The 24,929-nt window shown below is 40.7% G+C and overlaps 2 protein-coding genes and 1 long non-coding RNA gene across 7 annotated transcripts in view; 2 read left to right on the top strand and 1 right to left on the bottom strand.

The window, feature by feature from the left end:
- The window catches only part of LOC108628426 (uncharacterized), a 19,220-nt gene extending 7,362 nt beyond the window's left edge, over positions 1-11,858 (top strand). Inside the window, exons 2-10 of one of the 2 annotated variants that reach the window (XM_026816541.1) lie at positions 2,183-2,503; positions 2,616-2,984; positions 3,173-5,067; positions 5,268-5,523; positions 5,794-6,468; positions 6,704-7,138; positions 7,285-7,779; positions 8,676-9,260; positions 9,966-11,858. In XM_026816541.1, the coding sequence (XP_026672342.1) occupies positions 2,183-2,503; positions 2,616-2,984; positions 3,173-5,067; positions 5,268-5,523; positions 5,794-6,468; positions 6,704-7,138; positions 7,285-7,779; positions 8,676-9,260; positions 9,966-11,309 (6,375 nt within the window). In that variant the 3' untranslated portion in view covers positions 11,310-11,858. Of the gene's footprint in view, positions 1-2,182; positions 2,504-2,615; positions 2,985-3,172; positions 5,068-5,267; positions 5,524-5,790; positions 6,469-6,703; positions 7,139-7,284; positions 7,780-8,675; positions 9,261-9,965 lie in introns of both variants that reach the window. The other variant, XM_026816540.1, reaches the window with a different exon arrangement.
- LOC113464768 (uncharacterized) overlaps positions 1-14,745 on the bottom strand; it is a 33,474-nt gene extending 18,729 nt beyond the window's left edge. The window contains exon 1 of the long non-coding RNA XR_003389625.1: positions 14,622-14,745. This is a non-coding gene — a long non-coding RNA (uncharacterized LOC113464768). The remainder of the gene's footprint in view (positions 1-14,621) is intronic.
- A 120-nt stretch (positions 14,746-14,865) lies between these two features.
- Positions 14,866-24,929, top strand: part of wwk (anoctamin 8 white walker) — a 23,331-nt gene continuing 13,267 nt past the window's right edge. For all 4 annotated transcript variants that reach the window (XM_018030438.2, XM_018030437.2, XM_018030436.2 and 1 more), the window contains exons 1-2: positions 14,866-15,162; positions 22,650-22,735. In XM_018030438.2, coding sequence (XP_017885927.1) covers positions 14,961-15,162; positions 22,650-22,735 — 288 coding nt within the window. In that variant the 5' untranslated portion in view covers positions 14,866-14,960. The remainder of the gene's footprint in view (positions 15,163-22,649; positions 22,736-24,929) is intronic.

The following is a 24,929-nucleotide window of genomic DNA, read 5'->3' as shown; positions in this document are numbered from 1 at the left end:
GCTATCATTGTTTAAGTATATAGCCTATACATCCTTAATCGGAGCTCGTTATGCGTATTGGATCACAGTAATTTCACAGTTTGCCTGTTTCTACCACGAAGAAAGCAGAAAAACCGCGGGCCGTGTCGGACACGCGATCTTCCGCGATGAGAATCGCGTACACCACCGTGTAACGTAACCGGAATGATGTCAGTAGTACGTTCGCTGCTTGTGTAAGTAAGGAAGGATCCTTGCAGTGACGGAAACCCGGGTGGAGATCCGTGATGCGCACATTCTGATCCTGACAGCAATCAACGTTCTCAAATAACGATTTGCAAAATAATCATTGAATTCTGTTAATTTTAGTTATCTTAGTGAGAGTTCATGCAATCTTATTATTCCATTTAGTGATGGTTAACGATAAGTGGTTTGAAATAGAAATATCAAGTTATCCATGTTGTCCAATTACAATCTAAATTGCTTGATGGTGAAAAAGATAGAATATTGCAACAATGTCTCGTGCAAAAATTGAAGAGATAGAAACTTTCTACGATTGAAAACAACACGAAATTAGCCTTAACCCAAACTGCCTATTATTTCTCCTGAGAGGAATGCAATTTCATAAAGCGTTAAAAGAATCTCGCATTAAATCGCTTAAACGGAAATCATCGAGACGCCAAATAAGTAGGTATTTCTCTCTGTTTCAGAAACTGGAGAATGTAACATTGGAACGGGTATTAGAAATCATCTGTGCTCGTAGCGTCGCAGTTCGTTAGCCACGGTTGCACTCTAGATATCCCGACACGCAATAGCAGTAACGACAATGATGTCGATGATAATTCGTTCGTTAGCGCCGCGGATTCATTCTGGAAACTGTTTCTCCGCACGAATCGATCGCGCTTGCAGGGACGATTAATTCGTTTTCTCACGCGCGAACGAGCCTCGACGAGCTTTTAATAATCCCGCAATTAGTGGAACGGTCTGAAAATATATTCTAATTACATTAACTTACAAAACGTATCTACACGAGTAAAACCAATCTTATTAATAATCTGAATTTCCGATAGCCGCAGTTTATTAAATGGAATTTAATTGATTAATGAACAACATACAGATTTTATGTATTTATAGAATAATTTTGTTTCTGAAGATACACATACTTGGTTTATGTAATCTATTAATAAGAACTGAATATATTGAATAAACTAGAAGTTGCGTTACGAGAATTTGGGTTGGCGGAATCGAAATCGACTCGCTTGCATAAACGTTACGTGAATAAACGATCGTGATATGAAAATGCGAAACACGTAAAACACGTTTGGGCGTCGAAACCAGATTACAGTAAGACAATCTTGTATTCCCGAATCGCACCCGTAAACATCATGTTATCGGAATCGAAACTCCGATCGCATTGTCACATGAATAAATAAACCCGAACAAGATTCATTGGCATTTAATATGTAATGTTAACTCGAATGGAATCACGTAATAACTTCCTTAAAAACTGGCACAGGTCCAAATGTTAGTTGTAACGCAAGTGAATTTCAGTCGAAACGAGTTTAAGTTGAAATTCGACTAGAGATTAATCGCTGAGTACTTTCTACGCCTATTACAGAGAACGTACTCGAGATCTGTAACGCGTGTGACGCGTTTTCGCAGCTGGAAGGACGACTACATTCACTGATTAACTTTAATAACGCGAGCTTGGATAGGTTTCCTACGCGCTCCACATAATCCACAACCAGAAACTTCGGAAACGCGATAAGATCAGCCAACCATAAGAAAAAATTAACCAATTAAAAAACTCCTAACGTTTAAAAATTATCTCAGCGGTCTAATATTTTTTCCAATTAGAAATTGTTCCCTCGGATGGAACCAAGAGGCGTTTACGTAAATTTCATGAATACCGCAAAAGTGTTTTCTTCTTTTTACCAACAGTATTGGCGGTTTCATTAATAGACGCGCCAATTGAATCGTGGCCAAGTGCTTGTCACGAATCGCCTCAGTTTCTTGCCGATCCGCGACGATTTGCGGTCACATTTTTTCCCACCTGCTTCCCATCCGAGTGGAAAATCATCGTTCCACGATTCCTCATTGGTTTCATTATTGAATCCAAGATAAATAACCAGGTTTCATCTTACAATGGCTTCGAATCAATTCTATTTCTTCCTTCTTACTTATCAAAGAAATTATATGATTTCAGATTGCGCGTAGGTGTTCAACGTTAACGATAGCCGTCTGTTTGATCCTGTCGGTGAAATTCGGCGCAAAGGCCGAGCGATGGTCCCGACAGGTATCTAACAGCGAATGGATTCCATTGGCCAATCCTAGGGCGACGCAAACTCATATAGAGCAGACGGCAAGCGGAAACACGCAGTTGCCTCAGCTTCCGCAGATCAATTTGCCGCCGGCGCTCCAACAACAGTACCAGGACCAATTGCTTCAGCTTCAAAAGACTCAAGAGAACATACAGAAATTGCTGCTGTTGCAACAGCAGCTGAAGGCTCAGCAGCAACTCCTTCAAGTACGTTGAATGCAATAATTTTCAACATAATCAATCAGTTATTCTCAGACGTTCCTAAAACTCAAAACAAAGTGTTGATCTCCTTTTGAAACAGAAATCTTTGTTTCTTCAGTCTCAGACGTTCGTGCCAAGCGGCTTCAGTAACGCGGAGGAGGACAAGGAATTGCATCAGGTTGGAGAATTGGGCGGCTCACGGATAGCTGATCTCGCGACGGAGGATCTGGTACCGCCGCTTCCGGCTTCAGAAGCCCTGCCGCCGGTGTTTCCGGCGCAGAACTTCCTACCGCAACGACCGCCCAGGCCGCCTCAACCGAAACCGGAGGATTTTGCTAATTTGCCGGGGCAAGAGTTTAAAGCCGGCCAGCTGTTGCAGCATGGAAATGTGGGACAGATCGACGAACATCAGAGACCGGGTGCGAAGCAGTTAAAGGAGAGTCAGATACCGGTGGTTTCTCAGGACGGAGACGATGGAGAAGAAGAGGTCAACCTCTTATTTGATATACATATACAATAATTTTCATTTCTCAACTATCCATGCATTATCGATAATTGATTTCTTTCACTTGTGCACAAACTTCGCTCATCGTTAAATTTATAAATTAATCTTTAACGAAAATCAATTGAACGATTATCAGGATTAAAGATGAGCGAATTATTTTTAATTTGCAGGTGCAATTGGTGTACGTGCCAGCGGAAACGCTGGCGCAACGGGGTCACCCGAAGCGAGGCCGCGGTAGGAAATATCCTCATCGTCAACAGCAAATTCAACAGTCGCAATACCACGAGAATCAAGGCATCGATTTGCACGAACAGGACGCGTTCGCCCGTCAAATTCTGCAACAGATGCAGATGGAGCGCGAGGAGAACGCGCAGTTCCTTAAAGAAGAGCGAATAAAAGAGTTCGCTAGATTGAACGAAGAGCAACGAGCGTTGGAGAGAAAGAATCGACTGCAACAGGAAGCTCTGCAAAGGGAGCAAGAGTTGCAGAGGCAACGGGAAGCGGAGAAGAAGAGGAAAGAATTAGAGAAGCTGGAAGAACTGGCTAAGCAACGAGAACTGGAAAGAATTCGGGAGGCTAGAGAGAAACAGAGATTGGAAGAGCTGGAGAGGCGAAGATTGGCCGAGATTCGGGCCAAAGAGGAGAAACGAAAAGCGGAGGAAGCCCGACAAAGAGAAGCCGAGAGACTGGCTAGTTTAGAGAGGCAGAAGGAGTTGGAGCTTCAGGCTTTGGAAAAACAAAGAGAAAACGAGGCCAGGTTGACTGGTCCCGATAATCAAGTTCAAGCTCAGGCTCTTCCCTTGATTAGAGAACACCAACAGTTCCATCGTCAACATTTAACAGAGACTCCGAAACAGAAGAAGGTCAGAGGTCGGCAAAGACAACGACAGAATCAGTATCAAGATCAACAAAACTACAGGGAAACGACTACTACTCCGTCCCCTAATCAACCACCATTGTCAGTCTACATGGGTAGTTCCAGTTCGAGAACACCAAACGTTAAAGTATCCGACGTGTTGAAGATCTTGAAGGACGCGAAGACTATAGCAGTTTTGGACACAGTTGGTCCTGACACACCTCAGGTATTCGTGGGGCCAACCAGTCTCGATCCGCCTTCCGGATACGCGAAGTTCGACCTGCCTTATTTGTCCTCCATCGATCACAACCGAGTGGAGAGGAAGGTTGACAAATTGCCTTTCTTCGTGGCGCCGCTCAGCTTCGATCCACCGGCGGGATACTCGAAAATCCCGTTCCCGGCACCTCATATAGGATCAGTGGTGGTGAATACCTTGGATAACGATCCTAAAGACAGCGACTACCCTAATCCCAGTCCTACTCCTTTGATAGAACCTAATTCGTACTTGGACGGCTTGGAAAGCGGGTCTGATTCCACTACCCCTTCGTATGAACCCCAAACCACTGTGAGTTATGCTCCCGAGTCACCGAGCACTCAGAAGTACGAACAATCTTATTCCGTGACACCGTCTGGGTATGCCGGAGCCAGGTTCAGGTTCAAGCAGTATTACAATGACAATAAACCAGCTTCCGTCGTTAGTACCTCGTATTACGAGGATCAGAGACCCGCCACGAGAAAGCAGAAATTCTACGACGATAATTTTCCAAGAACCACAGAGATCCCAATTCAAAATTCCAAGGACGTGAGTCAAAAGTTCGAAGACGTCGCATACGTCACAACCGCTAATTATAAGGAAGAAACGATCAGACCGCACGATTCGTTTAATCAGGAGTTGACTCAGCAAAGAGAGTCGCAAAGATACGACACTGGTAGTCAATATGGTACTGCTGGTTACGAGGGTGAAATCACTGTCACCGACGTTAACGACGTCAGAGCTCCTGTTGGGCCAACGCAGTACAGTTTGCCGGCAGAATTGCCGGCGATCTCGCCCCAGCTGCCTGGCCTGGTAAACTCGTTGCTTGACAAGAACGACGCGAAACAACAAATAAGCACTACTACTCCAACTACTACTACTACTACTACCACTGCGAGTACGACGACTACGCAGAAGACGCCGACGACCACCTACAGGCCACGCAGTAGACAAAGGTATATTTATTGTTACGTTTCAAATAAAATACTGTAGTACATTTTACAAAGAGTTTTTTAGCAAAAAATTAAAAATTGAGAACAATTGTACATTTGCAATAGAGTTTGAAACATTAAAGTTCCTTCTCAGAAATATGCAGTTATTTGATTGCATTTTTTTTATTGACAGTCTAAATTCAATGAAAATATATGTAATTTAGAATTAGAACGAGTTCCCAGAGACCAAGAACGACGACTCAGGCTCCGTCCACGAGAGCAAACGTGGACAGAAGCCGGAGACCGTACAACAGATCCAGATCTAGGTTCACGACCACTACGGAGGAGTACCGTGAATCCATTTACGATCCGACTAAATCTAAGATTCCGGAAACCACTTTGAAATACAACGCGGAACATAGGAGATCGAGCAGTAGAACGAACAAATATAGGAGCAGAGATAAAACCAGTCAATCTGAGGTAAAATATTGATAAAAACATTCCTGTCATTTTAATAAATTACATTTAGAACAAAAGAAGTCATAAACGATTTTTATATCATATGTATTAAAGTGTCTCCAAGTAAATATTTTAGAAATATTTTATGATAATTGGACAGCAGAATTTTATGTATTCATAAAGGATATGAAAGTGTAAAATATTTAACATATTAAAAATCCATAATGAAACAAGGATTTCTAATTTTATTGTACAGTCAGAATAAGAAATGGGATATTTAAATGCCAGCAGGTCCACGGTCAACAGAACACGCAGGCACAGCAGTACGAGACCGGATCTCAGGTCGACAATTCCCCAGGGTTCGTGCAGCCGAGTAGCCCGGAGTCGTCGAGCCTTCGTCAGCCGGAACACTTGAGCAGCTACGCCCCGGAGAATTACCCGTCGACTACCGTCAGCACCACCGAGAGCTACCCGACGCTGCGTGACGTAACCGTGAACCACGGCACCGCTCTAGTTTCCGAGGATTACTCGAGGAGCCAGAACTACCCGCAGACCGTACAAGAGTACAGGCCCACGTATCACGATCAGTCCACAGTAGAACAGGTCGGCCTTGATAAGAGTCCGGTGAATGGGTTTAATTACCAAGCTCAAAGCGGGGAATTGGATCAGGGACTCCAGAGGCCGAAAGACTATCAACTGGATGGGAAAGTAGAAAACGGTGAATTCGAATTGCCTACGACGATAGACCCGAAGTTTAGGACGACGGAGGATCAACGTTACTCGACGATGTACGATGCAAATGCGCCACAGCTACAGCCGGAGTATACGTTGACTGGGCAGGATAACTTGCATCGGATGGAGAGCCAGAAGATTCAGTCTGGTGCCGAACAACCGATATTTATTCCTCTCCCCGAAAAGCAAGAGGAGTTTGAATTGCCGGCTACTACTGAGACTCCTCTGTCCGACGTGAGACATTTTCTAATTTATCAAAATAATTTAGATTATGCAACTTCTCATTTGGAATAGGAATTGTTTCTTTAATCGTCAGATAACGTCTACTATATCTCGTTTAGGATATATTCACTACATTAATCAAAAGAGAAGGATTAGTACAATGCTCGTATGATAAGAAGAAATCTATTTGAAATATGCTTCTTTAATTGACAATCATAAATATTTTAATTATTTCTTTAATTATTAGATAACACCAGAGACGACGCCAACGAGCACAACGCCCTTAATAATCCGACAGCGAGTTCGCGGACGCCTCGGCGGACCCCGAGTACATCACGAATCCTCAGTACAAACTCGAAATCGAGGCTCTCAGGATGAATACGTCCGGTTCAACGCCGTGAACCAAGATTCCACGCGAACTTCACCTAGCAGACAACGAGTCAGGTCCAGACCGCGTACACAAAGCCATAGTTCGCAAGTTCAAACCGATGGGAACGATTATATAAAGTTCCACCCAGTTCAACAACAGCGACAAGCCACTACGACAACGACGACAACGACTACGGCGAGTCCGCCGGAAGAGGATGCAGATTATGGGTTCATAAGGGCACCGAACTTCCGGCCGTCGCAACAGGATAACAGGTATCCGGCACCTGTTACTTACCGGCCTCAACCACCAGAGGTAAGCCTTCACCTATCAAATAATTTAATACGTCCTAAATGATGTAGCAAATCGTGAATAATTCCAACGGAATTGTATAAATAAAAATCACATCAAAACGATTCGGTTATTTTATGATTAAATAAAACACCGTAACCGAATTACAGCTGCCGCTGCAATCACTGTTGCCGAGCGACGAGACCGCAGTAGAATCGAGCGTCTCGCAAACACAATTGTTGAAAAATCGTCAGAAGTATCAGCCGGCGCCCAACCGTCGGCTGCCGTCGCGACTGCCCGCGACCGCACCGGAAACCACCACGACAACCGAAAGAATACCTGTTGCCACCGTGTATCCCGATGATTCGGTATACGTGAAACCAAAGACACAAACGGATTCAAAGCAAACCAGGATTCGAAGCAGAGTCCGTCGACCTAGTAGAAAACGCGTGAGCACGAGTACCACAGAATCCGCGGTGGATGCTCACAACGAACTGCCTTTAGACGAAAATTATCCACGAATTCGTCCTCAACAAACGACTGAACAACAACAACAATTGCAACAACAGCAAGCTTTATATGAAGATAATTATGAGAGTACTGGATTAAATGGAGAAGGAACTCGCAACCAGGGACATCAGATCTACGAAACCTCCAGTCAGAACGTGAGTTGGTGAACAGAGTAGCTTGCACTGATCACAGCTTCCGGCAGTAGTTAGTTGGATTAGAGGGAACGATAACGAGCGATGATTAGACGTAGATGTACGTGATTAGACAGAAATTGAACAATTTGGCATTTCTATGAGAAGTATGATGTGGTTATTTAAATAAATTGTTCAGAGGAGTTTAGGAATTCAATTTTGGTATTAGAATTTTTCATCAGAATAATTATACACGATTAGCTAAGAGTACCATTTGATATTTGCATAGAAAAAATTATGATATAATTCTTTATGACATTTAATATGGCGGAAGAAAATACAATTATTTAAATGAATTTTGTAATACACTTTTGAGAAAGTCTGAGGCTCGAGATTAGAATTTCATTCTATAGACTGCAAACTCTAGCCACGAACCCTCGTTTAAAAACCCTCTTCGTTAACTCCGCTTCTAAACTGTTTCTCGGTGCATAGTGCTCACGCTTAAAGGGAACTCACCCCTTTTCACGTACGCGGTGCTCGCGGAGAGGTTTACCCTCTCGAAAGAGGAGTGCGCCAAACGTTACAGCGTATCAATTTTCATGAAAACTATACAGTTTGAGTGAAAGGATTTTTAAAATGAAAGAGTATGTTCATAATTTCATGCCTAACATCTCTATCAACAAGATTATAATTTGTTCAAGAATAGATTATAAAATGTCACACATGCTTCCAATAAAATAAAAGAACTTATTAACAAGAATCTAATTCCTCGAGACCAGATCGTATAAAAACAAGCTTTCACACAGATAAAATAAGCTGCACGCTGAGAAATCTAATTACATCGCTAGCACTTTGATCTCCATCGATAAGAATCCAATTCGTCAAGATTAGATTTCATAAAAACATGTTTGGAATTTTAGTATCCATCGGAGTTCGTGCTGAATTTCGGCAACTACCCAGCGCCGATCCAACGCGACGAGTATGACGAAGCTCCTCTGGCTAGCGACTCATCACGAAAGTACAGCCAATCGTTCAAATCCGAGGAGGATCATTCGACGACGGCGGACATCTACGGCGCGGAAAGTCAGTGGTCTACGAAATTAACGAGGACTTCGTTCCAGCCGAGTTTCGCGGTGAACCGAGTGGACGGTGTCAAGGAACAGAAATGGCACCAAGAGGAGAATAACGCGCCGGAAATAATCACCGCGGCGCCGGAGGTATCGTCCGTTACACTGTTGGTCTCCTCGGACAATAAGGCGAACGGAACTGGCAACGAAGACGAGGATGAGATGCTGATGGGCACCACGATATTCGGCAGGAAGACGACTGTTCAAGATCATACAGAGAGAATGAATGCTAACAGTGCGACGACCGACGTACCGTTGGCCAAGAATAGAAACGGAAGCGACCTGGACATTGTACGGGAGTCTTGGCTGATGGACAGGGAAAACACGGAGCAGAATATCGATTTGAAAAAGAGTGACGGTGTTCAAATTGCGAAGAAGGTAAGATTTGCAATTGCAAATAACGTAATCTATAACAGAGGTGACGAACTTTTCCGTCGGGAGTCACTATTATTCCACTAGCGGTCAGACGGCAATTAAAATTCATATTTTAATTTTTGATAGATAAAAGAAATTCTTATCTCACTTTCTAAATTTACATAAAGAATGTTTTATTTTTTATAAAAATCTATTTATTCATAAATACACTTGTGCCAATTTATATTGTATCGAAAACATTAATTGATATTAAATAGTGTTCACGTATGTATTTTATGCAAGAAAAGTGAAGGAGAATTGTGGCAGTAGTACGTGTAGGTGATCTTTTTGTAGCTGTAGCTCGGGTCGTGTTTTTCCTGCTTCTCAGAGAGCATTGATGTGGTTTTTCTTTTCCGAAGATGTGTGGGTAGGTTCGAGGATTATCGGAGATCGTTAAAAGCACGGAGAAGGGAAGTTTAATATTAGTGTGAGATGTTGGCCGATGCTTAAGGGGAGAATATAGGGATATTAATATCCGTGGAGACAGCATTTTATTAAGAGGAAGGATGAGCAATATTATTTTTGCATTAAAAAATACGAAAACTAGTCTACTAAAAGAAATATTTCCAATAGATTCTATTTGAACAAAAAATCCTGGGAACTAAAAATAAGCTAGAAAGATTATTATCCAACAAAAAATGAGATAAAAGAATAGTAAATCTGTTTCAGAGTGGACGAAGGAGAAGAGTCCGCGTGCGAGTCAGACCAGCGGTCGACGATTTCGTTACAGCAGAATCCCAGCACTTCAACTCCGCCCTGAATGGTCTGTTCCAAGACCAATACAAATACAACCCCGCGAGCGAGTCGAAGCAGCCGGTAGTCTCGTCGGAAAACTCTGTATTGCAGAGCTTTCTGACCGAGATACTGAAAAACGACGAGCCCGTGAAGACCACGACAACCGAAGCGCCGGAAACCACGTGGACCATGCCCCCGGCAGTCACCACTCCTATGACGGTTCCCGACGACGTCCCAGAGACAACAGAAATTGAAACCACTGTCACACCGACTACTGAGAAATTAGAAGAGAGCACTACTGGATTTCCTTTCTTGGATTTCTTTTCAAAACTGACTAAACCGGAAGATGTTGCAAAGGCAAATGAAAATGAAAATAAAGACCAAGAAATGAAGGAAGAGAAGATCGACTCTTGGGAGTCGACCAAGAAATGGAATCAGAATACCTTGAATTTCGGGTCTATCTCTGAAAAGTACATAATCAAGGATAAGAAATTAAATAATGATTCGAAAGCAGTGAAACAAAGTGACAAAGAATCAAAGACAGAAGAGAATGAAATGGAAACAAGAAATGAGACGAAACCGGAATTTGGAAGGAACGAAGAAGATCATGCTCATCCCAAGAACCATAGAGCCAAATGGAGCGAAGTGAGATATCCATCCGCGTTCGACTCGCCAGCTGCCAGGTTCGAATCGGTGAAAACGAATAAGAAATCGAGCCGAACGTCGATTCCAGGACTGGTAACGAAAAGCGAAGGGGACACTAGTGTAAAGAGCTTGTCTGACTACGTCCAAGCGATTTTCGACACCATGAAGAGCGCCGAGGAAGAGGACACAACAACGGGAAACACGGAGAGTCCTGAACTTACTACGATCAATCCAGGTACTGAATTACCAGTTCACGATAGCACCGAAGTAGAAAAATCAAGCGTCACTGAGATAAGAACGACGACTGAGACGGTTCTCGAAGAGACCCGAACGACTGCAAACGACAAGGAAGCGACGCAGACGACAGAATCGTCGACGAATATCGATCTGGAGACCGCTACGACTTTAGGCGCGACCTCAGACACCGCGACGAGTCCGTCGGCTGAGAATTCGGCCACGGAACCTCCGGCGACTTTCAAGCCGGACGGCAACGCGTCGATAAACTCTACGGATTCTATGCTTGGAAAAGTTCTAAGGACGTCAACCACTACGAAGGTCTCGCATATGACGGAAATCTGTTATCGAGGTCGATGCGTGATGACCAGGCCCAACAGGGACGATCAATCCAGATGAAAGAATCATAAAAGAGATACGAACGTTCCTTGGGACGTGAAGAATTGCAGGAATTGTATATAAAGGGCCTCGTTAATCGCGACCTTCGTACCGTGATTTATTTATTGCAGTCAAATTTTTCCTTTCAAAATAACTTCTTTCATATCATAATACAATACACTTCAATCCAATTTCATTCTAATATTCATTTATATCTATGCTTGTTAATTTGTATACGCATGTAATTTCATCAATTAACAAGAAGAAATATAAGGGGGGCTGAAATAAGAGCGTACTACCCTAGTCAGGGTGATTCGATAAGAAAAGTGAAGCATCGTCGAAGACGAATCGATCGTACGTCGCGATGCTTGTTTAAGGGAAGGGTGCCACAGGGGTACCCTCGACTCGGTTCGAAGCCGGAAACAGAGGCCCGGCTAAGCGTTGTCTTTAAGACAAAACAAAACGATAGATGGCTAAGTCTATTTAACTTAATTACTACCTGCCGGCTGCTGTAGGGTATACGTGTAAGTTAAGCGTTTTAAGTATTTTAATAAAAACACGTCAAAGAAATGTTTAGTCTGATATTGTTCGCGTGCAACTCTTTCCTTACGAATCAAATTGTTCCATCGGCCTCCTTTAATTCATCCATGTGCCGACCTTGAGGTCTAAATTTGTTACGATTAGCTCTCGTTTTATAGTCTGTTTTAGATAACGAAATAATTTATACAGTTGTGCAAAAGCGCTGTTCAACTTAAAAATGTATTAACTGGATGACAATCACTATTTATAAATCATGATGAAATAGCTTGATGACATCTGTTAAATATAATTAACCAACATTTTTCCATTTTTTTAATTAAAATCGCGCACTCCAGGATTTTAATTAAGATTTTCATTTGAATAAATATTATTTTCTATGAACTCGTCCACAGTTCTTTAAAAAGTGAAACGGGACAAAATTTGAATCGAAGAATTCATTAATTACGCCACGTCAGACGCGGTTCGAGTCACGGCCGAAAATTTGACCCCGATTCGCGATGCACAAAGGAGAAACGACTGCGGAGGAGTCGTTGCAGCCGAAAGGATTAAATCATTGGAGCGAGAACAGCGGGCAAGAATAACGTTTCTCTTATTGTATCCTGAAAAGTGACTCGAAGGAGGGTGGATTCTGCACACTTACCCCTTTCAAAAGGAAATACGGACAACTTCCCGGAATGGTTCTCGCGTTAAATTGAGCCAACAAACTCCTCGGACCGAAGTTCAATAGAGTTCGTCAGCCCGCTTTCCATCTCCTCTAATTAACCTGGCTATTGTTTTTCGCGTGAACTTCCTAACGACGATCGGGTGCACCAAGTTAATTGTTATCAAGGGATTTGACGACCCACGCTACCGATGGTTAATACAGCCGTTTATCTGATTATTTAAAACCGAGAGGAAATACGGAGTTAAATGAACAGAATAAAATAATATTCTAGCAGTGTCTTCTTCGTTCTTAATACCTTTAATTATCAAGAATTTCCATCTGGATAAATTCGTGTAACAATTATATCGTTATTGAACCGTGGATATTTTATGGAAAAACGTAATATAAGAAATAAAATACAAATCGTTCCTTTTAAAGGATAAAACAAATTCCTGACTATTTCGCATAAAAATTCGCTATCTAATAATTTATTAAATTACGAAGGACTTCGATTCGATGCTCGTGTCATTGTTCCTCGAGAGGTGACGGATGAAATCGATCGGTGGGATTAATTCACGGTATTCATTAATTCACCCGGGTTTAGAATTGCGTTTCGAGATTCCCGGGCCTGTTTGTCGATGCGCGAGGGCCGACGCGGCTCGTGAAAGCCGTCGGAGAAAATTATCAAAGCGCGCCGGAAGTCGCATTACGATCATTTTCCAATAGCTACGCTTTCCCGTCCTATCAAACGGTCTCGCGTTGAATCGAGTCCCGATATCTGTGCCAATGGGTACGACCCGCCGCTGTCATTGCTGATGGCCACTTCGGTCCCGGAAATAGGAAATAATCTACTCGACGATGCCTTGAAATAGACTACCAACGACGACACGAATTTAGAGCGTGCCCTTGACACACCGCCGAAAGAGTCAATTTCCCTTGTCACGGATCAGTAATCCAGACCTTTTCACCCCATTCCCGTAAAAAGCGAAACACCGTTCGACGGACGTTCCGGCTTCCGATATCTGCGGTGGTTTTCCTCACCACGCGACCGACGTATCGATTTAAATACAATTTTTTATTTCCCTGTCATCTATTTTTATCAGTCTTCTGTTTTCCCGCAAAATATAATTCTTGGCAAAACGTATTCGATCGAATATGATACACAGTATGTAATAAATGTCTAAACTTCTACTGAAAATGCATCGCAACGCATCTTTTTCCTTCGTTTCTATTTGTATTCGAATTGTACATTCTCCAAGAACAATGTATGTACATTTCCCAATTGAATTTTGTTTCTTCGTATTTCTGCGCGATTTTTAAAGGAATCGATACAGGAAAATTGAATGGAATCGAATATTCCGGATATGTTCGCGGGGTGTGCGAATGTCAGAACCCTTAACCCAATCTTCGTACGTAGATATGCATTTCCGGCGGTGTCACGTGGCGCGGAAAATGACGGGGAAAGGGGGCGAAAGAAAAAGTGGCACGAGAATTGTGGCGTGTAGTCGAGCGAGAAATGGCGTTTCGGTTGGGGAATCGATCGCGAGTCTCGTCTAAAGTTCGCCACAGATGGTGGGTCGGGGAAACAAGGGAACTGAGTCGTAGATGAATTTCGCGCGGGGAAACTCACGCTGCAACTTCGCGTCATTCATTGACGAGTCAATTCAACTATTTCTTGTCCGACCAATTTTATGATTTTTAAAACAATTATCAATGTTCAAATACTGTTAGAATTCAAGATATATTGACAGTCTGGTCCAGATCATTATTAATATGACGAAACGAGTATAAAATTGTTCTACGATTATTATAGGGGTTTTAGGAACGTCCTATACATGCAAAGCCTATTGGTTATTGTTATTAGTGAAGATTAAGGGGGATGTTGTGTCTTAATTGAGCTAAAATCATTTAAAAGAATATCTATGGAAATCGTAAGTAATTAATCGATTTTTTTACATAGCACCTGAATTTCAAGCAAAATCATTTAATAAAACAAGACTAAATCTGAATTTAAATTGTTTCAAATGCAATAACTAAATCGTGAAACAAATAGAGATAAGAATACAATTTGACCTAGTCATGCTGTTTTTCAAATTCTTATCTCTGCTAAAATCTATTCTACTTATGTAGAAAAGCAATCTGTCGCTCACCGTCGACGTGTTCTCCCATTACTGATGCGACCCACAACACAGGTTCACTTATCACGATTTTCCTTCAACGAAAAACTTTGCAATTCGCGAATAACGAAAAGAAAGAGCGCGTAAATTGCAACTTCTGCGTGAAGAATCAAGCGGGGGTGTGCGAGGGCGTTGCCAGTGGCGCCGCGTGGCAGCCAGCGTCGCGAAACTCTGCAGAGGGTTGGCGAAGAGGGAAGAGAAACGAAACGAAGGTTCAGCGAGACGAGGGTTCCATAGAGGGAGCGAGTTCAGTTCAGGCGCAAAGGTCCTCGGTTAAGGACGCGACGCGACGGTCCTGAAAATCGGGACACTATGCCAGGCGGCGAGGGGTCCCCGATCAATCTCCTCGACCAGCATCGTGCATCGACCACCTCCGGCGAGTGCGCGAGTACAAGTGACGATGATGAGAAGACTGCCACGGGCACCGTTTCCAGCACGATGACGACCGTCTTCGCGGGCGACGGTCTCAGACGGAGGAAGGTCATACACGCGGCCAAAGAAACCCTCGACAAGGGTGAGTCCCTTGAGTCGCTGCGGCCAACGATTCCCGAGGATCATTTATTCCATTCCTCGTGCGTGAACGAAATTTCAAAAAATTATCAACTCCCGTCTAGCGTTCAAAGAACCGACCTAAATCTACAATCATTCCTGATCATGCCTTAACATCGACTTTGGTTTCTCTGGAGAAATTAAAACTTAAACAGTACGAATCACTCGATGCAGTGTTTGTATTTACGTAAGGGCAAGCTCGTTCAATGTTCGTCTTAAGATCGACCTAAATCGGTATCATTTCTAATCGTATTCTCGTGAAATCAGGACTTAACATTCAAAATAGTTTGCATTTATGCAGCCAAGTCCCTTGTAATACCTGTTTCGTAATCGACACACTTCCCTAACAGTGCATTTCACGTTTTGTTAAATTTGGAATTAAATTATCATACTTTATTCAAATCAATATTAGTACATCTAATTACGTATAAACAATGATTTGGTTTTTAACACAATTTTACTCGAACGCTACCGAACTTATATGCCAAGTATATGCAGAATACGTTTCATTCCGCACTTTTGTTAGTTACTACGATCTAACCCAGTTCTCTTGTACATGCGAATTACGCGCTAATTGCTGCGTAACCTCTGTTATAAACACTCACGCCACGAACCGAGCAATCAGAGCATCTACTCTGTACAGTTCAAAGAAACTTTGTAGGATTATAGGGTAGCAGATCTAATAATAAGTTAATGCTAATATTGGCATTAATCATTCTGCAAACGGTTGATCCAGGCTTTAAATCATTAACACCTACAAGTGCATTCTTGTTCAACGTTAATGAATCTTTCATTAACGAACACGCATAATCCTCTGTCAATCGGGGTACGTAAGAAAGTGTCCGCAGTGCGCGGATGCTGTGTTGTTGCGCGTGCTCCCGATGCCGCTGTAAATACGTGGGCCCGAGAAATTAGAGGGTGGCCGTTACGAAAGCTCGCGCAACGAGGCTATGGTACCAGGTTAGACCCACGTTGGATCCATCCTAGACGATCTCTCCTCGGCTTATTTTCGTCCGAGGATCGATCACTCGAAATCGTTCGTATCTTGCACACCCCGCGTTCTAACCCCTTCCGCGAACTCATTCCGAGGCCAGCTCATCCCCCTTTACCACTTGCGCTACGGCTGCGTACGCACGCTCGTCATCGCGGGTCTTTTATCAACCGTTGTCACCAGACATTCAAAATTTATAACAACAAGTAGAACGCAAACAGCTTTCATGTTCTAGATAATGATTATTTATTCTAGTTAAATGTTAACTCATCATACTGAACTTCACTCGTATTGCTTCGAGATATTTATGCTTTCTTACGATTTATATCCATCCGAGTTTTGTTAGAAACAATCGAAATTCACTAATTAGCTAATCTCAACATTCCTCCTATTTGCAAACGTTAACTTGTTGTCACATTCTGTCTCGTTTCAAGAGTTTTAAGAATTTTTGCAATTTATTTCTAAAGCTAGTGTGGAACGAGATGGACCAGCATTTTCGAAATTTCTACAATTCCAGTGGGATCCTAATGGAATTCGAACATTGCGCCTCGCGGTTCAATCTGTGTCCATTCTAACATCCTACGAGTTTCTTCACCCTACGATGAGATAGGTCACGTCTTGACCTTTACATCGGCACGATACATTCGTGGATAGTTTTTCGTTGTGAATAAATATTACAATATGGACTTTTTTGAATTGCAGAATTCAAGTAGAAAATAAAGAAAATATTTGATTATTATTAGATAAATTTATCTTGATAAATAATGTGTTTGCGTTAATGATAACAGCACATCAATCATGACGTTTTTCATGCTGCTACAATCTCCATTTATCACTTTCGGTAAACGCTTTCAACGGTGATTAAAGACTGTCCCTAGGGACGAATTGGAGCTAAAAAGCGTGTCACGAAGGTAAACGTTTACACGCACGCAGCCGTCTACGGTAGTAGTAACTATTATATCGTCAGACTGTCCTTTAACCTTTTCTAAAATAAATTATACTCTTCTTTATACTAGCAATTTTATACGATTTTTTAACAGACTTTTATTGCATATACATTATTTAAATAATAAATTGAATGTACCACAAAATCAGTCCTTCCAATCAGAGAAACTTAAGCATTCGAATAGTAGATATATTTATTTAATCCCAATGTTATGTAACTATTTAAGCATCGAATACTTAACTAGAATTAACCACCAGTACCGTTCAAACAGACTTTCTAATCACTCCGATCGAGGGAGGAATCACATTTAGAAGTCTAACAGCAAACAAAATAATCGGTAGTAAAGGGTGAGATCGTCAGATTTCGGTGAATGAATCACTGATACAGCAAATAAAACGTCACAGCAAACCAAACACATCAACAAAACGTGTCCACGTTTGCACAAGGGAACCTTGAAAATGTGAAATCTTCATATTAATACCGGAATGATACACGATTGCTATCAATACAATAGTATTGAAAACTTTTGCAATTTCACTATCCTTGGAACATTTGCTGATTCCATAACTTTGATATTGGAGCGTTGATGCAAAGGATGACTTGTATATTCAGCGTGACGTAAGAGGTTCCCATCCTCCCCTTTCATTGCCGAAATGAGGCATGTTACCGCTTCAGAAACGATTCTGACGAAACGAAGCTTTCCAAAGGAACTTCGAGTGATTTCCCATGTTCGAATCATCAATTATTAATGGACCGACTCCCAAAACTCTTCAACATTAACAGAGTCCGCGCGTTTTACGCGTTTCCACGTTACTTAATGGTTCTCTTCACTTTTCGTTACATTTTCAAATGGTAATTGAGACCTTGTTCATCGCAGGCTTTATATTCTAGTTATTACACTTTTCCTGTATTCACTGCTTTTATGAAAAAGGAAACAATGCAAACGTGTACTTTCTCTCCTCAATTTGAAATGAAGGTGGCTGTCCCAATTTCTCTTCTCGTCACAATTTCTACTCACTGACGTATTTTTCTATAACGTTATGTTATCTTAAGATTATAGAGAAATAGGCCAGTGAGTGGAGATTGTGACGTAAACAGAAGCTGAGGTATTTACCCTACTTTTCTCAATTGCGATAAAAAATTGTGTGCATTGAATTTTATTAAGTTAAATAGAAATTTCTGATGATTGAATTGGTTAAGCGGTAAAGTCATTAGAGGTCATGAACGCATGAAGCCGTACTATAAGCTGGCAGACACGTACCAGCTGGAATAGCACGTGCCACTGATATCGATAACAACGTATTGTTCAAAAGGAACAGGAAGATCGATAACATTAACACCGTAATAGAGTCACGCTTTTGATATTGATGACATTCCCAGGCAAATCATACGCTTCATTATTCATGGCAATCATTGCTATAGATTCAAATTTTCTCTTTAGTTTTAAAATATCGTATATATGCAAATATAATAACCAAGCATAACAATTTCAATTTCAACATCAACATTTATTTTCGATACGAGCTTTATAATGAATTAAACAAAAATTCAATGAACGTGAATAATGAAAAATTGTATAAATTACAGAAATCGTAAAACTTTACAAAAAAATGTACTCGTTGCTGAACTTTTCCATCGACAGTTGCTTCGACGATAAAACTACGTAAAACGTCTTGCAACTCTAAATGCTCGGAGCGTTTAACGGACATCGCGAAGTTTCTTCTCGTGCGATAGTGTTTCCAGAGGCGCGTGCACAATATCACGCAACCACTCGAGAGGCGCGCAGGGTGAACCACGGTCGATTTAATAGACGGGAACTATAGATGGTTAAAGTTGAACACATCTACATGGAAACATCTGCACGCTGCCAGATAACGTTCCTCCTCCTCTTCGCGGAGCTTCGCCTTTATTCGTTTCTGCCCGCCGAGTTTATGCATAATTACAGTCCTGAGACCGTGATCTCGCAAGCGGGACACGTTCGATTCCAAACGAATTTAAGCGGGGTTAATTTTGCATCGGGACGCGTGATTCGATATTCCAATGACGAGCAAGGGAACAGGTACTTGAACTGTACGCGAAATACTACGTCTTTAACTAAAAGAAACTAAAATTATAGTTTTTATCTCAGGTACTATTTATACAAAGTAAATGATAAAAATAATGGATAGTAGATTTAATCTTTTACACCCTTTATATTTTCTGAAAATGCAATTACTGTATAAATGCATAAAACGTAGTCCAATTACGATTTTATAATCCAGGTAAATAGGAATTTGAACATTCGCGATCCCTTTAATACTTCGTACATTTTTGTCTGACGTTTCACTGTTCACGAACTGTAACGCACAAAGTATTATTTGAAATAAACGGGGGCTTTCACTGATTATGTACTGTTGCTTTTCCATGAGCTTTCAGAGTAATTTATCTTGCGCCGTTATAACGTTATTCGATGCTTTCAACGCGCGATGGTTTTGTGTTTTGACCACTACCATTTCTTCGTCGATGGCGATGATATTATCCGCGGGAAAAACTGAAAATTCCGACCGGGAATTCGATTTTTACTGTTCTTCGTGCACCAGCCGTTCGTGCAACGTCAGGAGTATTAATTTTAGATGAAATCGAATACATGGAATGGGGTTTACTTAGCCAAGAGAGAATGTTCTTTGCAAGAGAAATGTTTTCCACCGGGAAATTCTATCCTTTTTATTGTTATCATTATTCGTAATGGATTCCGATCCGAGCGAAAATATCGGAGTTCCAGTTTCAAAAGCTAATTGTTCATTTGTGCTTCCCGCTGGTTGAACGCTGTAAATTGTTACCGGCAACAGACTTTAATGGGTTTAACTCGGTGATTCGATTCATCCTGGTTTGTTACCGATTAACAACCTAAGAAGCGGATGAATTAACTTATTAAGGATTGATAAGAAAAAACGTGAGATCAATTGAAAAAATGAATCTCCGGTCCTTTTCACCGTTTTTATTAGCTTCCTCAAATACATATCGAAGATCAATCCTTTTTAACTTTTATCTCCCTTGTTGACCATTGAGATCCATGGGAAATTCGAAACAACGTCGAAAATTCATTTTTCAAAGAAACGACTAGTCGAAACTCGGAACCGAAAGGCGAAAGGTTCCAAGTTCGAAGCAAAAACTCATGAAAATGCAAATGACCGAAACGCTGCTCCGAAATCATTCTAGGAAAAATTATTAGGGGATTATCCTCTTTTATTCTCGGCGTCGTTTAAATTTTAGATTTTATGGAAGGCTTTACTTGTCTGAAACCGTGTATTCATGAACGGGTTTAAAAAACTGGGATTAAACGTTCAGAAAATCAGAGTTCAGGTTTTGTAATAATTAGGTTTAAGACTTTTCAAGAAGTACGTCGAGTGAGGCAAGAAATTCACTAAAAAGGGTACAAGGAAGGTTTACCGTCCTTAATGGATAACCTTACGGTTTGTTCTTATCAATCTTTGATAAGTTGATTCGTACATTTCCGGCTAGGGTAAACCACCCACCCACGTTACTTCTGGGTCGTATTTGCAATCGTTATCCACACATAGAAACCTCTCACGTGTCTCACGTGGCGCGCTGCTCAATGTGGACGACTCGAAATCGATATCTACTGACATCAATTTCTCCTTTTTCTAACGATTTCAACAGCCACCTCTTCGAGTAACGATTTCTTGTAACGAAAGGCGGTGAAACGTTCATACATAAGACATTTAGGTGAAACAGTAATGATTGTTAGCATTTATAAAAGAATTCAATGTACACAGAAATATAAACACCGTATGTAACATTTGAAGGATTACAAAATATAAAAAATGAGTGCATAATGATAAAAGAAATTCTGATTTAAATCACATTTTCTGATTTATAATACAATTTTATTTATAACTTATTGCATGCGATTTATTACGAAAATCTTTAAAACTCGAGCCACGTCGAGGGTCAAATGATACACAAAAATTACAAGTGAAATGGGTTACGGGGTTAATATTCAAATACGTTTATCTGCGTTATCGAACTGTATGATTATCATTCCTATTCAATTGCACTTTTTTAAACGATTTATTGTATTAATGGCGATGATCTCGGTAGGGCAATAAAGGAAGTTTCGCGCTAGCTTGCCGCGGGTATAATTTTCTGGTCAACGGTTACGGGGCCGCAGAGATTGCATCACCGATTTTGTTGCTTCGTTGCCTGGAAGAATTATGTATTTGTATTCCAGCCACATAGAAATCGACTAAAATATTTCATTGAATATTGGATAGCTCCTCCATAAAAATGTACGAACTATTTTTAATATAAATGCTGGAAATGATTAATACTTTTTTTATAAGACGTTGAAACATTACAACAATCTGTGCCATCCACAGAGTTATTTAATTAATTATCGCTGACATTGCTCATTTTCACAGAGGCTTAATGGACCAGGAAAAGAACGTTATTAATGAAACCGCGATATATCGACCCGAACTAAATTCCTCGTCTAACAAAGCAGTTCATTAAGGAAAAACAGAGTTATTTAATTAATTATCGCTGACATTGCTCATTTTCACAGAGGCTTAATGGACCAGGAAAAGAACGTTATTAATGAAACCGCGATATATCGACCCGAACTAAATTCCTCGTCTAACAAAGCAGTTCATTAAGGAAAAAATAGAGAATGTACATTTCTTTTTATCTTGAATCATTACGGTTTCGTATTTCACTTTTAATAACGTGATGACGTCCCCGTGATCTGTGGAAAGAAACGGGTGACCGGCGAATTAGGGGAAGAATTATCGTTCACTTGAAAGGAACCTCGAGTGTTTCGTTAACGACCTTCGCTACGGATTCGTTAAAAATCCGTGATTCGCCTCCCTTTGATAATCGATGATCCTTCCGGTTCTCTTCATTGAATTAATTTGCCCGCCACCGCGGGGGACAAGAATGAAGATCCCCGCCTGTAATATCGTTAAAAAAACAACAGCAAATACTTGAATAGGAAAAAATATATAAAATACTTCTGGAGAAGATTATTTATAGATCAAATATGAATTGTACTATATTTTTTAATGCGTTTCATTCCACTTTGAGATTAATTAAAACGCCGCCTTATTTCCCACAAAGTAATTCTATTATTCATGCATCATCTCTTTATTTTCATGTATGTCCTTCCTGTAATTTAAGATAATGGGTTAAGCGTTTATTGTAAAAATGCGTGACAAAAGAGGGTCAATCGGTAATTTACATTCGATTTACGTTAATTAAAGAGCGAAGGGTGTTTCGTTGTTAGGGTAACGGCGAACTGGAGCACCGTATCGGACGGTACTCGCGTTTCGTTACATGGATCACCGCGTTTCCATCAATTACGCAACCTGTTAGCCCCGCAATTTGTCGCTTTATTAAGGAAGACTGCTTCTCACTTCGTCACGTCCCTAGAAAATTGATCCGCCGGAAAAATTACGCTCACGCCTAATGACCTGTCTCGTTAGACAGACAATAAGTATGTATCCCTTTCTTTGCGCAGCTTCGCGTCTGCTCAGACGGAAGATACCATGCACAGGCCACTTGATGACCCCCCGCCGCCTATGGTTACAAAAGGTTCCAACGCAGGTACGTTTTTATTCCGATCAACTCTAAATATTCAAACATTCAATACACAAATGTTCAATAACACAAATTAATAAATTATTTATAATTAATTATAATTAACTTTTTATAAATCCTAATATTCTAATTATAATATTTTATATAATTGTATTTCGTACTTTGAGATCGTACTACGTACTCTAATCTTAATAACGCATTAGTATAATCATATTAAAAGTTTGTTCAATTAAAAGTTTTGTTCCTGAGTGTAAAACAATTTCCAAGCACGTAACTTAAAATTCCATGATATTATTATTATAAGTTGGTATTGTAAAGCACATGAAATTATGAAAGATATAATAGAATATATCATGAAACATAAAGTGCAATAATTCTGATATGTATCTTACAGTATTTCATAAATATTAATGTATATGGAGTAGATGTGCATTGTGCATTTCGTAATGGTCATGTTACCAGAGCTTTCAAATTGAATGCGCTACGTCATCCCCTCTAATGGTTATCAGGCTGCATCACGCGAAACGACATTATGCTAGCATCGATGTTTCCTTATGCTTACAGCTATCCGAGTTTTAAAAGGTCATTGAGTATTGTGTATCCATAGCAATTACGAGCATGACGATCTCGTTACCGTGTACTGCGTACAACGAAAATGTTCCCAGAAGCACCAACCACCGTCGCATGAATTATTCAACGAGATCGAAGGCCGGTTTCATAGCTTCCTTACGATTGTAATTGATAATGCGAGTTAATGTGCAATACTTCTTGATCCAGAAATATTTGCAATGGCAATGCAGAGTAGATGAAACATGTGACTTCACTATCTAGATTATAAGTTTTTTATTAAATGTAAATAAAATAATTGAAGATTGAAGACATATGAAGATTCAACGTCCAAAATGCAATGGAATAAAAAAAACTATTGCTTTCTTGTTTTTAAATAAATTTCTAGTATCATGTTAGTGCATTGGATAACGAGTTTTTGTCAGGACAATGCTTCTCGATTTGCATAACGGTGACAAAAGATAAAATCGGTAAATCCGTCGAGCAATTTTCACGGTTAGAAAAAAGGAATTCCGTTGAGGATTACGCGTGTACGTTGCACGTAACCGCCAATTACTCGGCCATTGTCCGGGATGAATTATCCGTGACGAGGTGCAAGAAGTCGACCGATTCGGCTGAAACGCGTCGGCAAAAATACGTTCCCGTTCAATAGGCGTCCTTATATGCATCTGAATGGTTCATCTACGCGTTCCCGGCCAATTGGAATCAATACGGGAACAGAGGGAGACCATTGTACCGGTTCTCTGTGATATGTAAACAAATTTGTATGCGCGCATCCTCGTTATTTATCTCTCACGCCTCACCACCGCTTTGTAATTGGAATCGGCTTTCTCGTTTACGGTGAAACCGTGTACCACTGATATCGGTTTTATCGTTATCGATCACATGAAACAAATCCAGCCTAGGGACGACACGGAATCATTTACCGATGAATAAAACTCTGATAGTAAGGGTAGTTTTCATTTCTTGCACCTTTAACGTAACCCTTATACTTAAGGATGTATTGGCTATACAGTCAATCCCAAAAGTTTATGTACCTTAGAAAAACGCATTTCCTATCATTAAAAATAGTGCACTTTTCTTCTAATTTCGATATTTAATGAGTTAAGTATGATTATTTGGCATTTTATTGATGTTGACAAAATCCGACCATCCCAGCGTCGAAACGGCGAACTTTTGGAAAAAATTTCGTTTTTCCTCAATAATTCCTAAACCCTTGGAGATACGGGAAAATTGCATAGGATCTTTCTTATAGATGACGACGAGACCTACAATTTCCATATAAAAGTTTTTCGCTGGTCTTAATAGTTTACGAGTTATTGACGAAAAACGAAAAAACAGTTTTTCGCAAATTACTCGTTAACTATTGATGCTAGCGAAAAATTGTTACATGGAAATTATAGGTCTCGTCGTCCTCTACAAGAAAGGTCCTATACAATTTTTCCGTATATCCAACGGTTTGGGAGTTATTGGCCAAAAACGAAAATTTCGCGAAATTTGAAGGGGTACTCCTTGGAAAAATCGAAAATTTTTTGTTGTTGTTTATTATTAGCAATGTTCTTCCGACGTCTGATTTCTTTTGAAAAAATGCGTTTCTAAAGTGCATAAACTTTTGGGATTGACTGTATAGCCA

This window comes from Ceratina calcarata, unplaced genomic scaffold (genome assembly GCF_001652005.2).
Source record: "Ceratina calcarata isolate Rehan_Ccalc_2016 unplaced genomic scaffold, ASM165200v1 scaffold525.2, whole genome shotgun sequence".
Classification (NCBI taxonomy): domain Eukaryota; kingdom Metazoa; phylum Arthropoda; class Insecta; order Hymenoptera; family Apidae; genus Ceratina; species Ceratina calcarata.
This window is presented reverse-complemented; position numbering and strand designations above follow the sequence as displayed.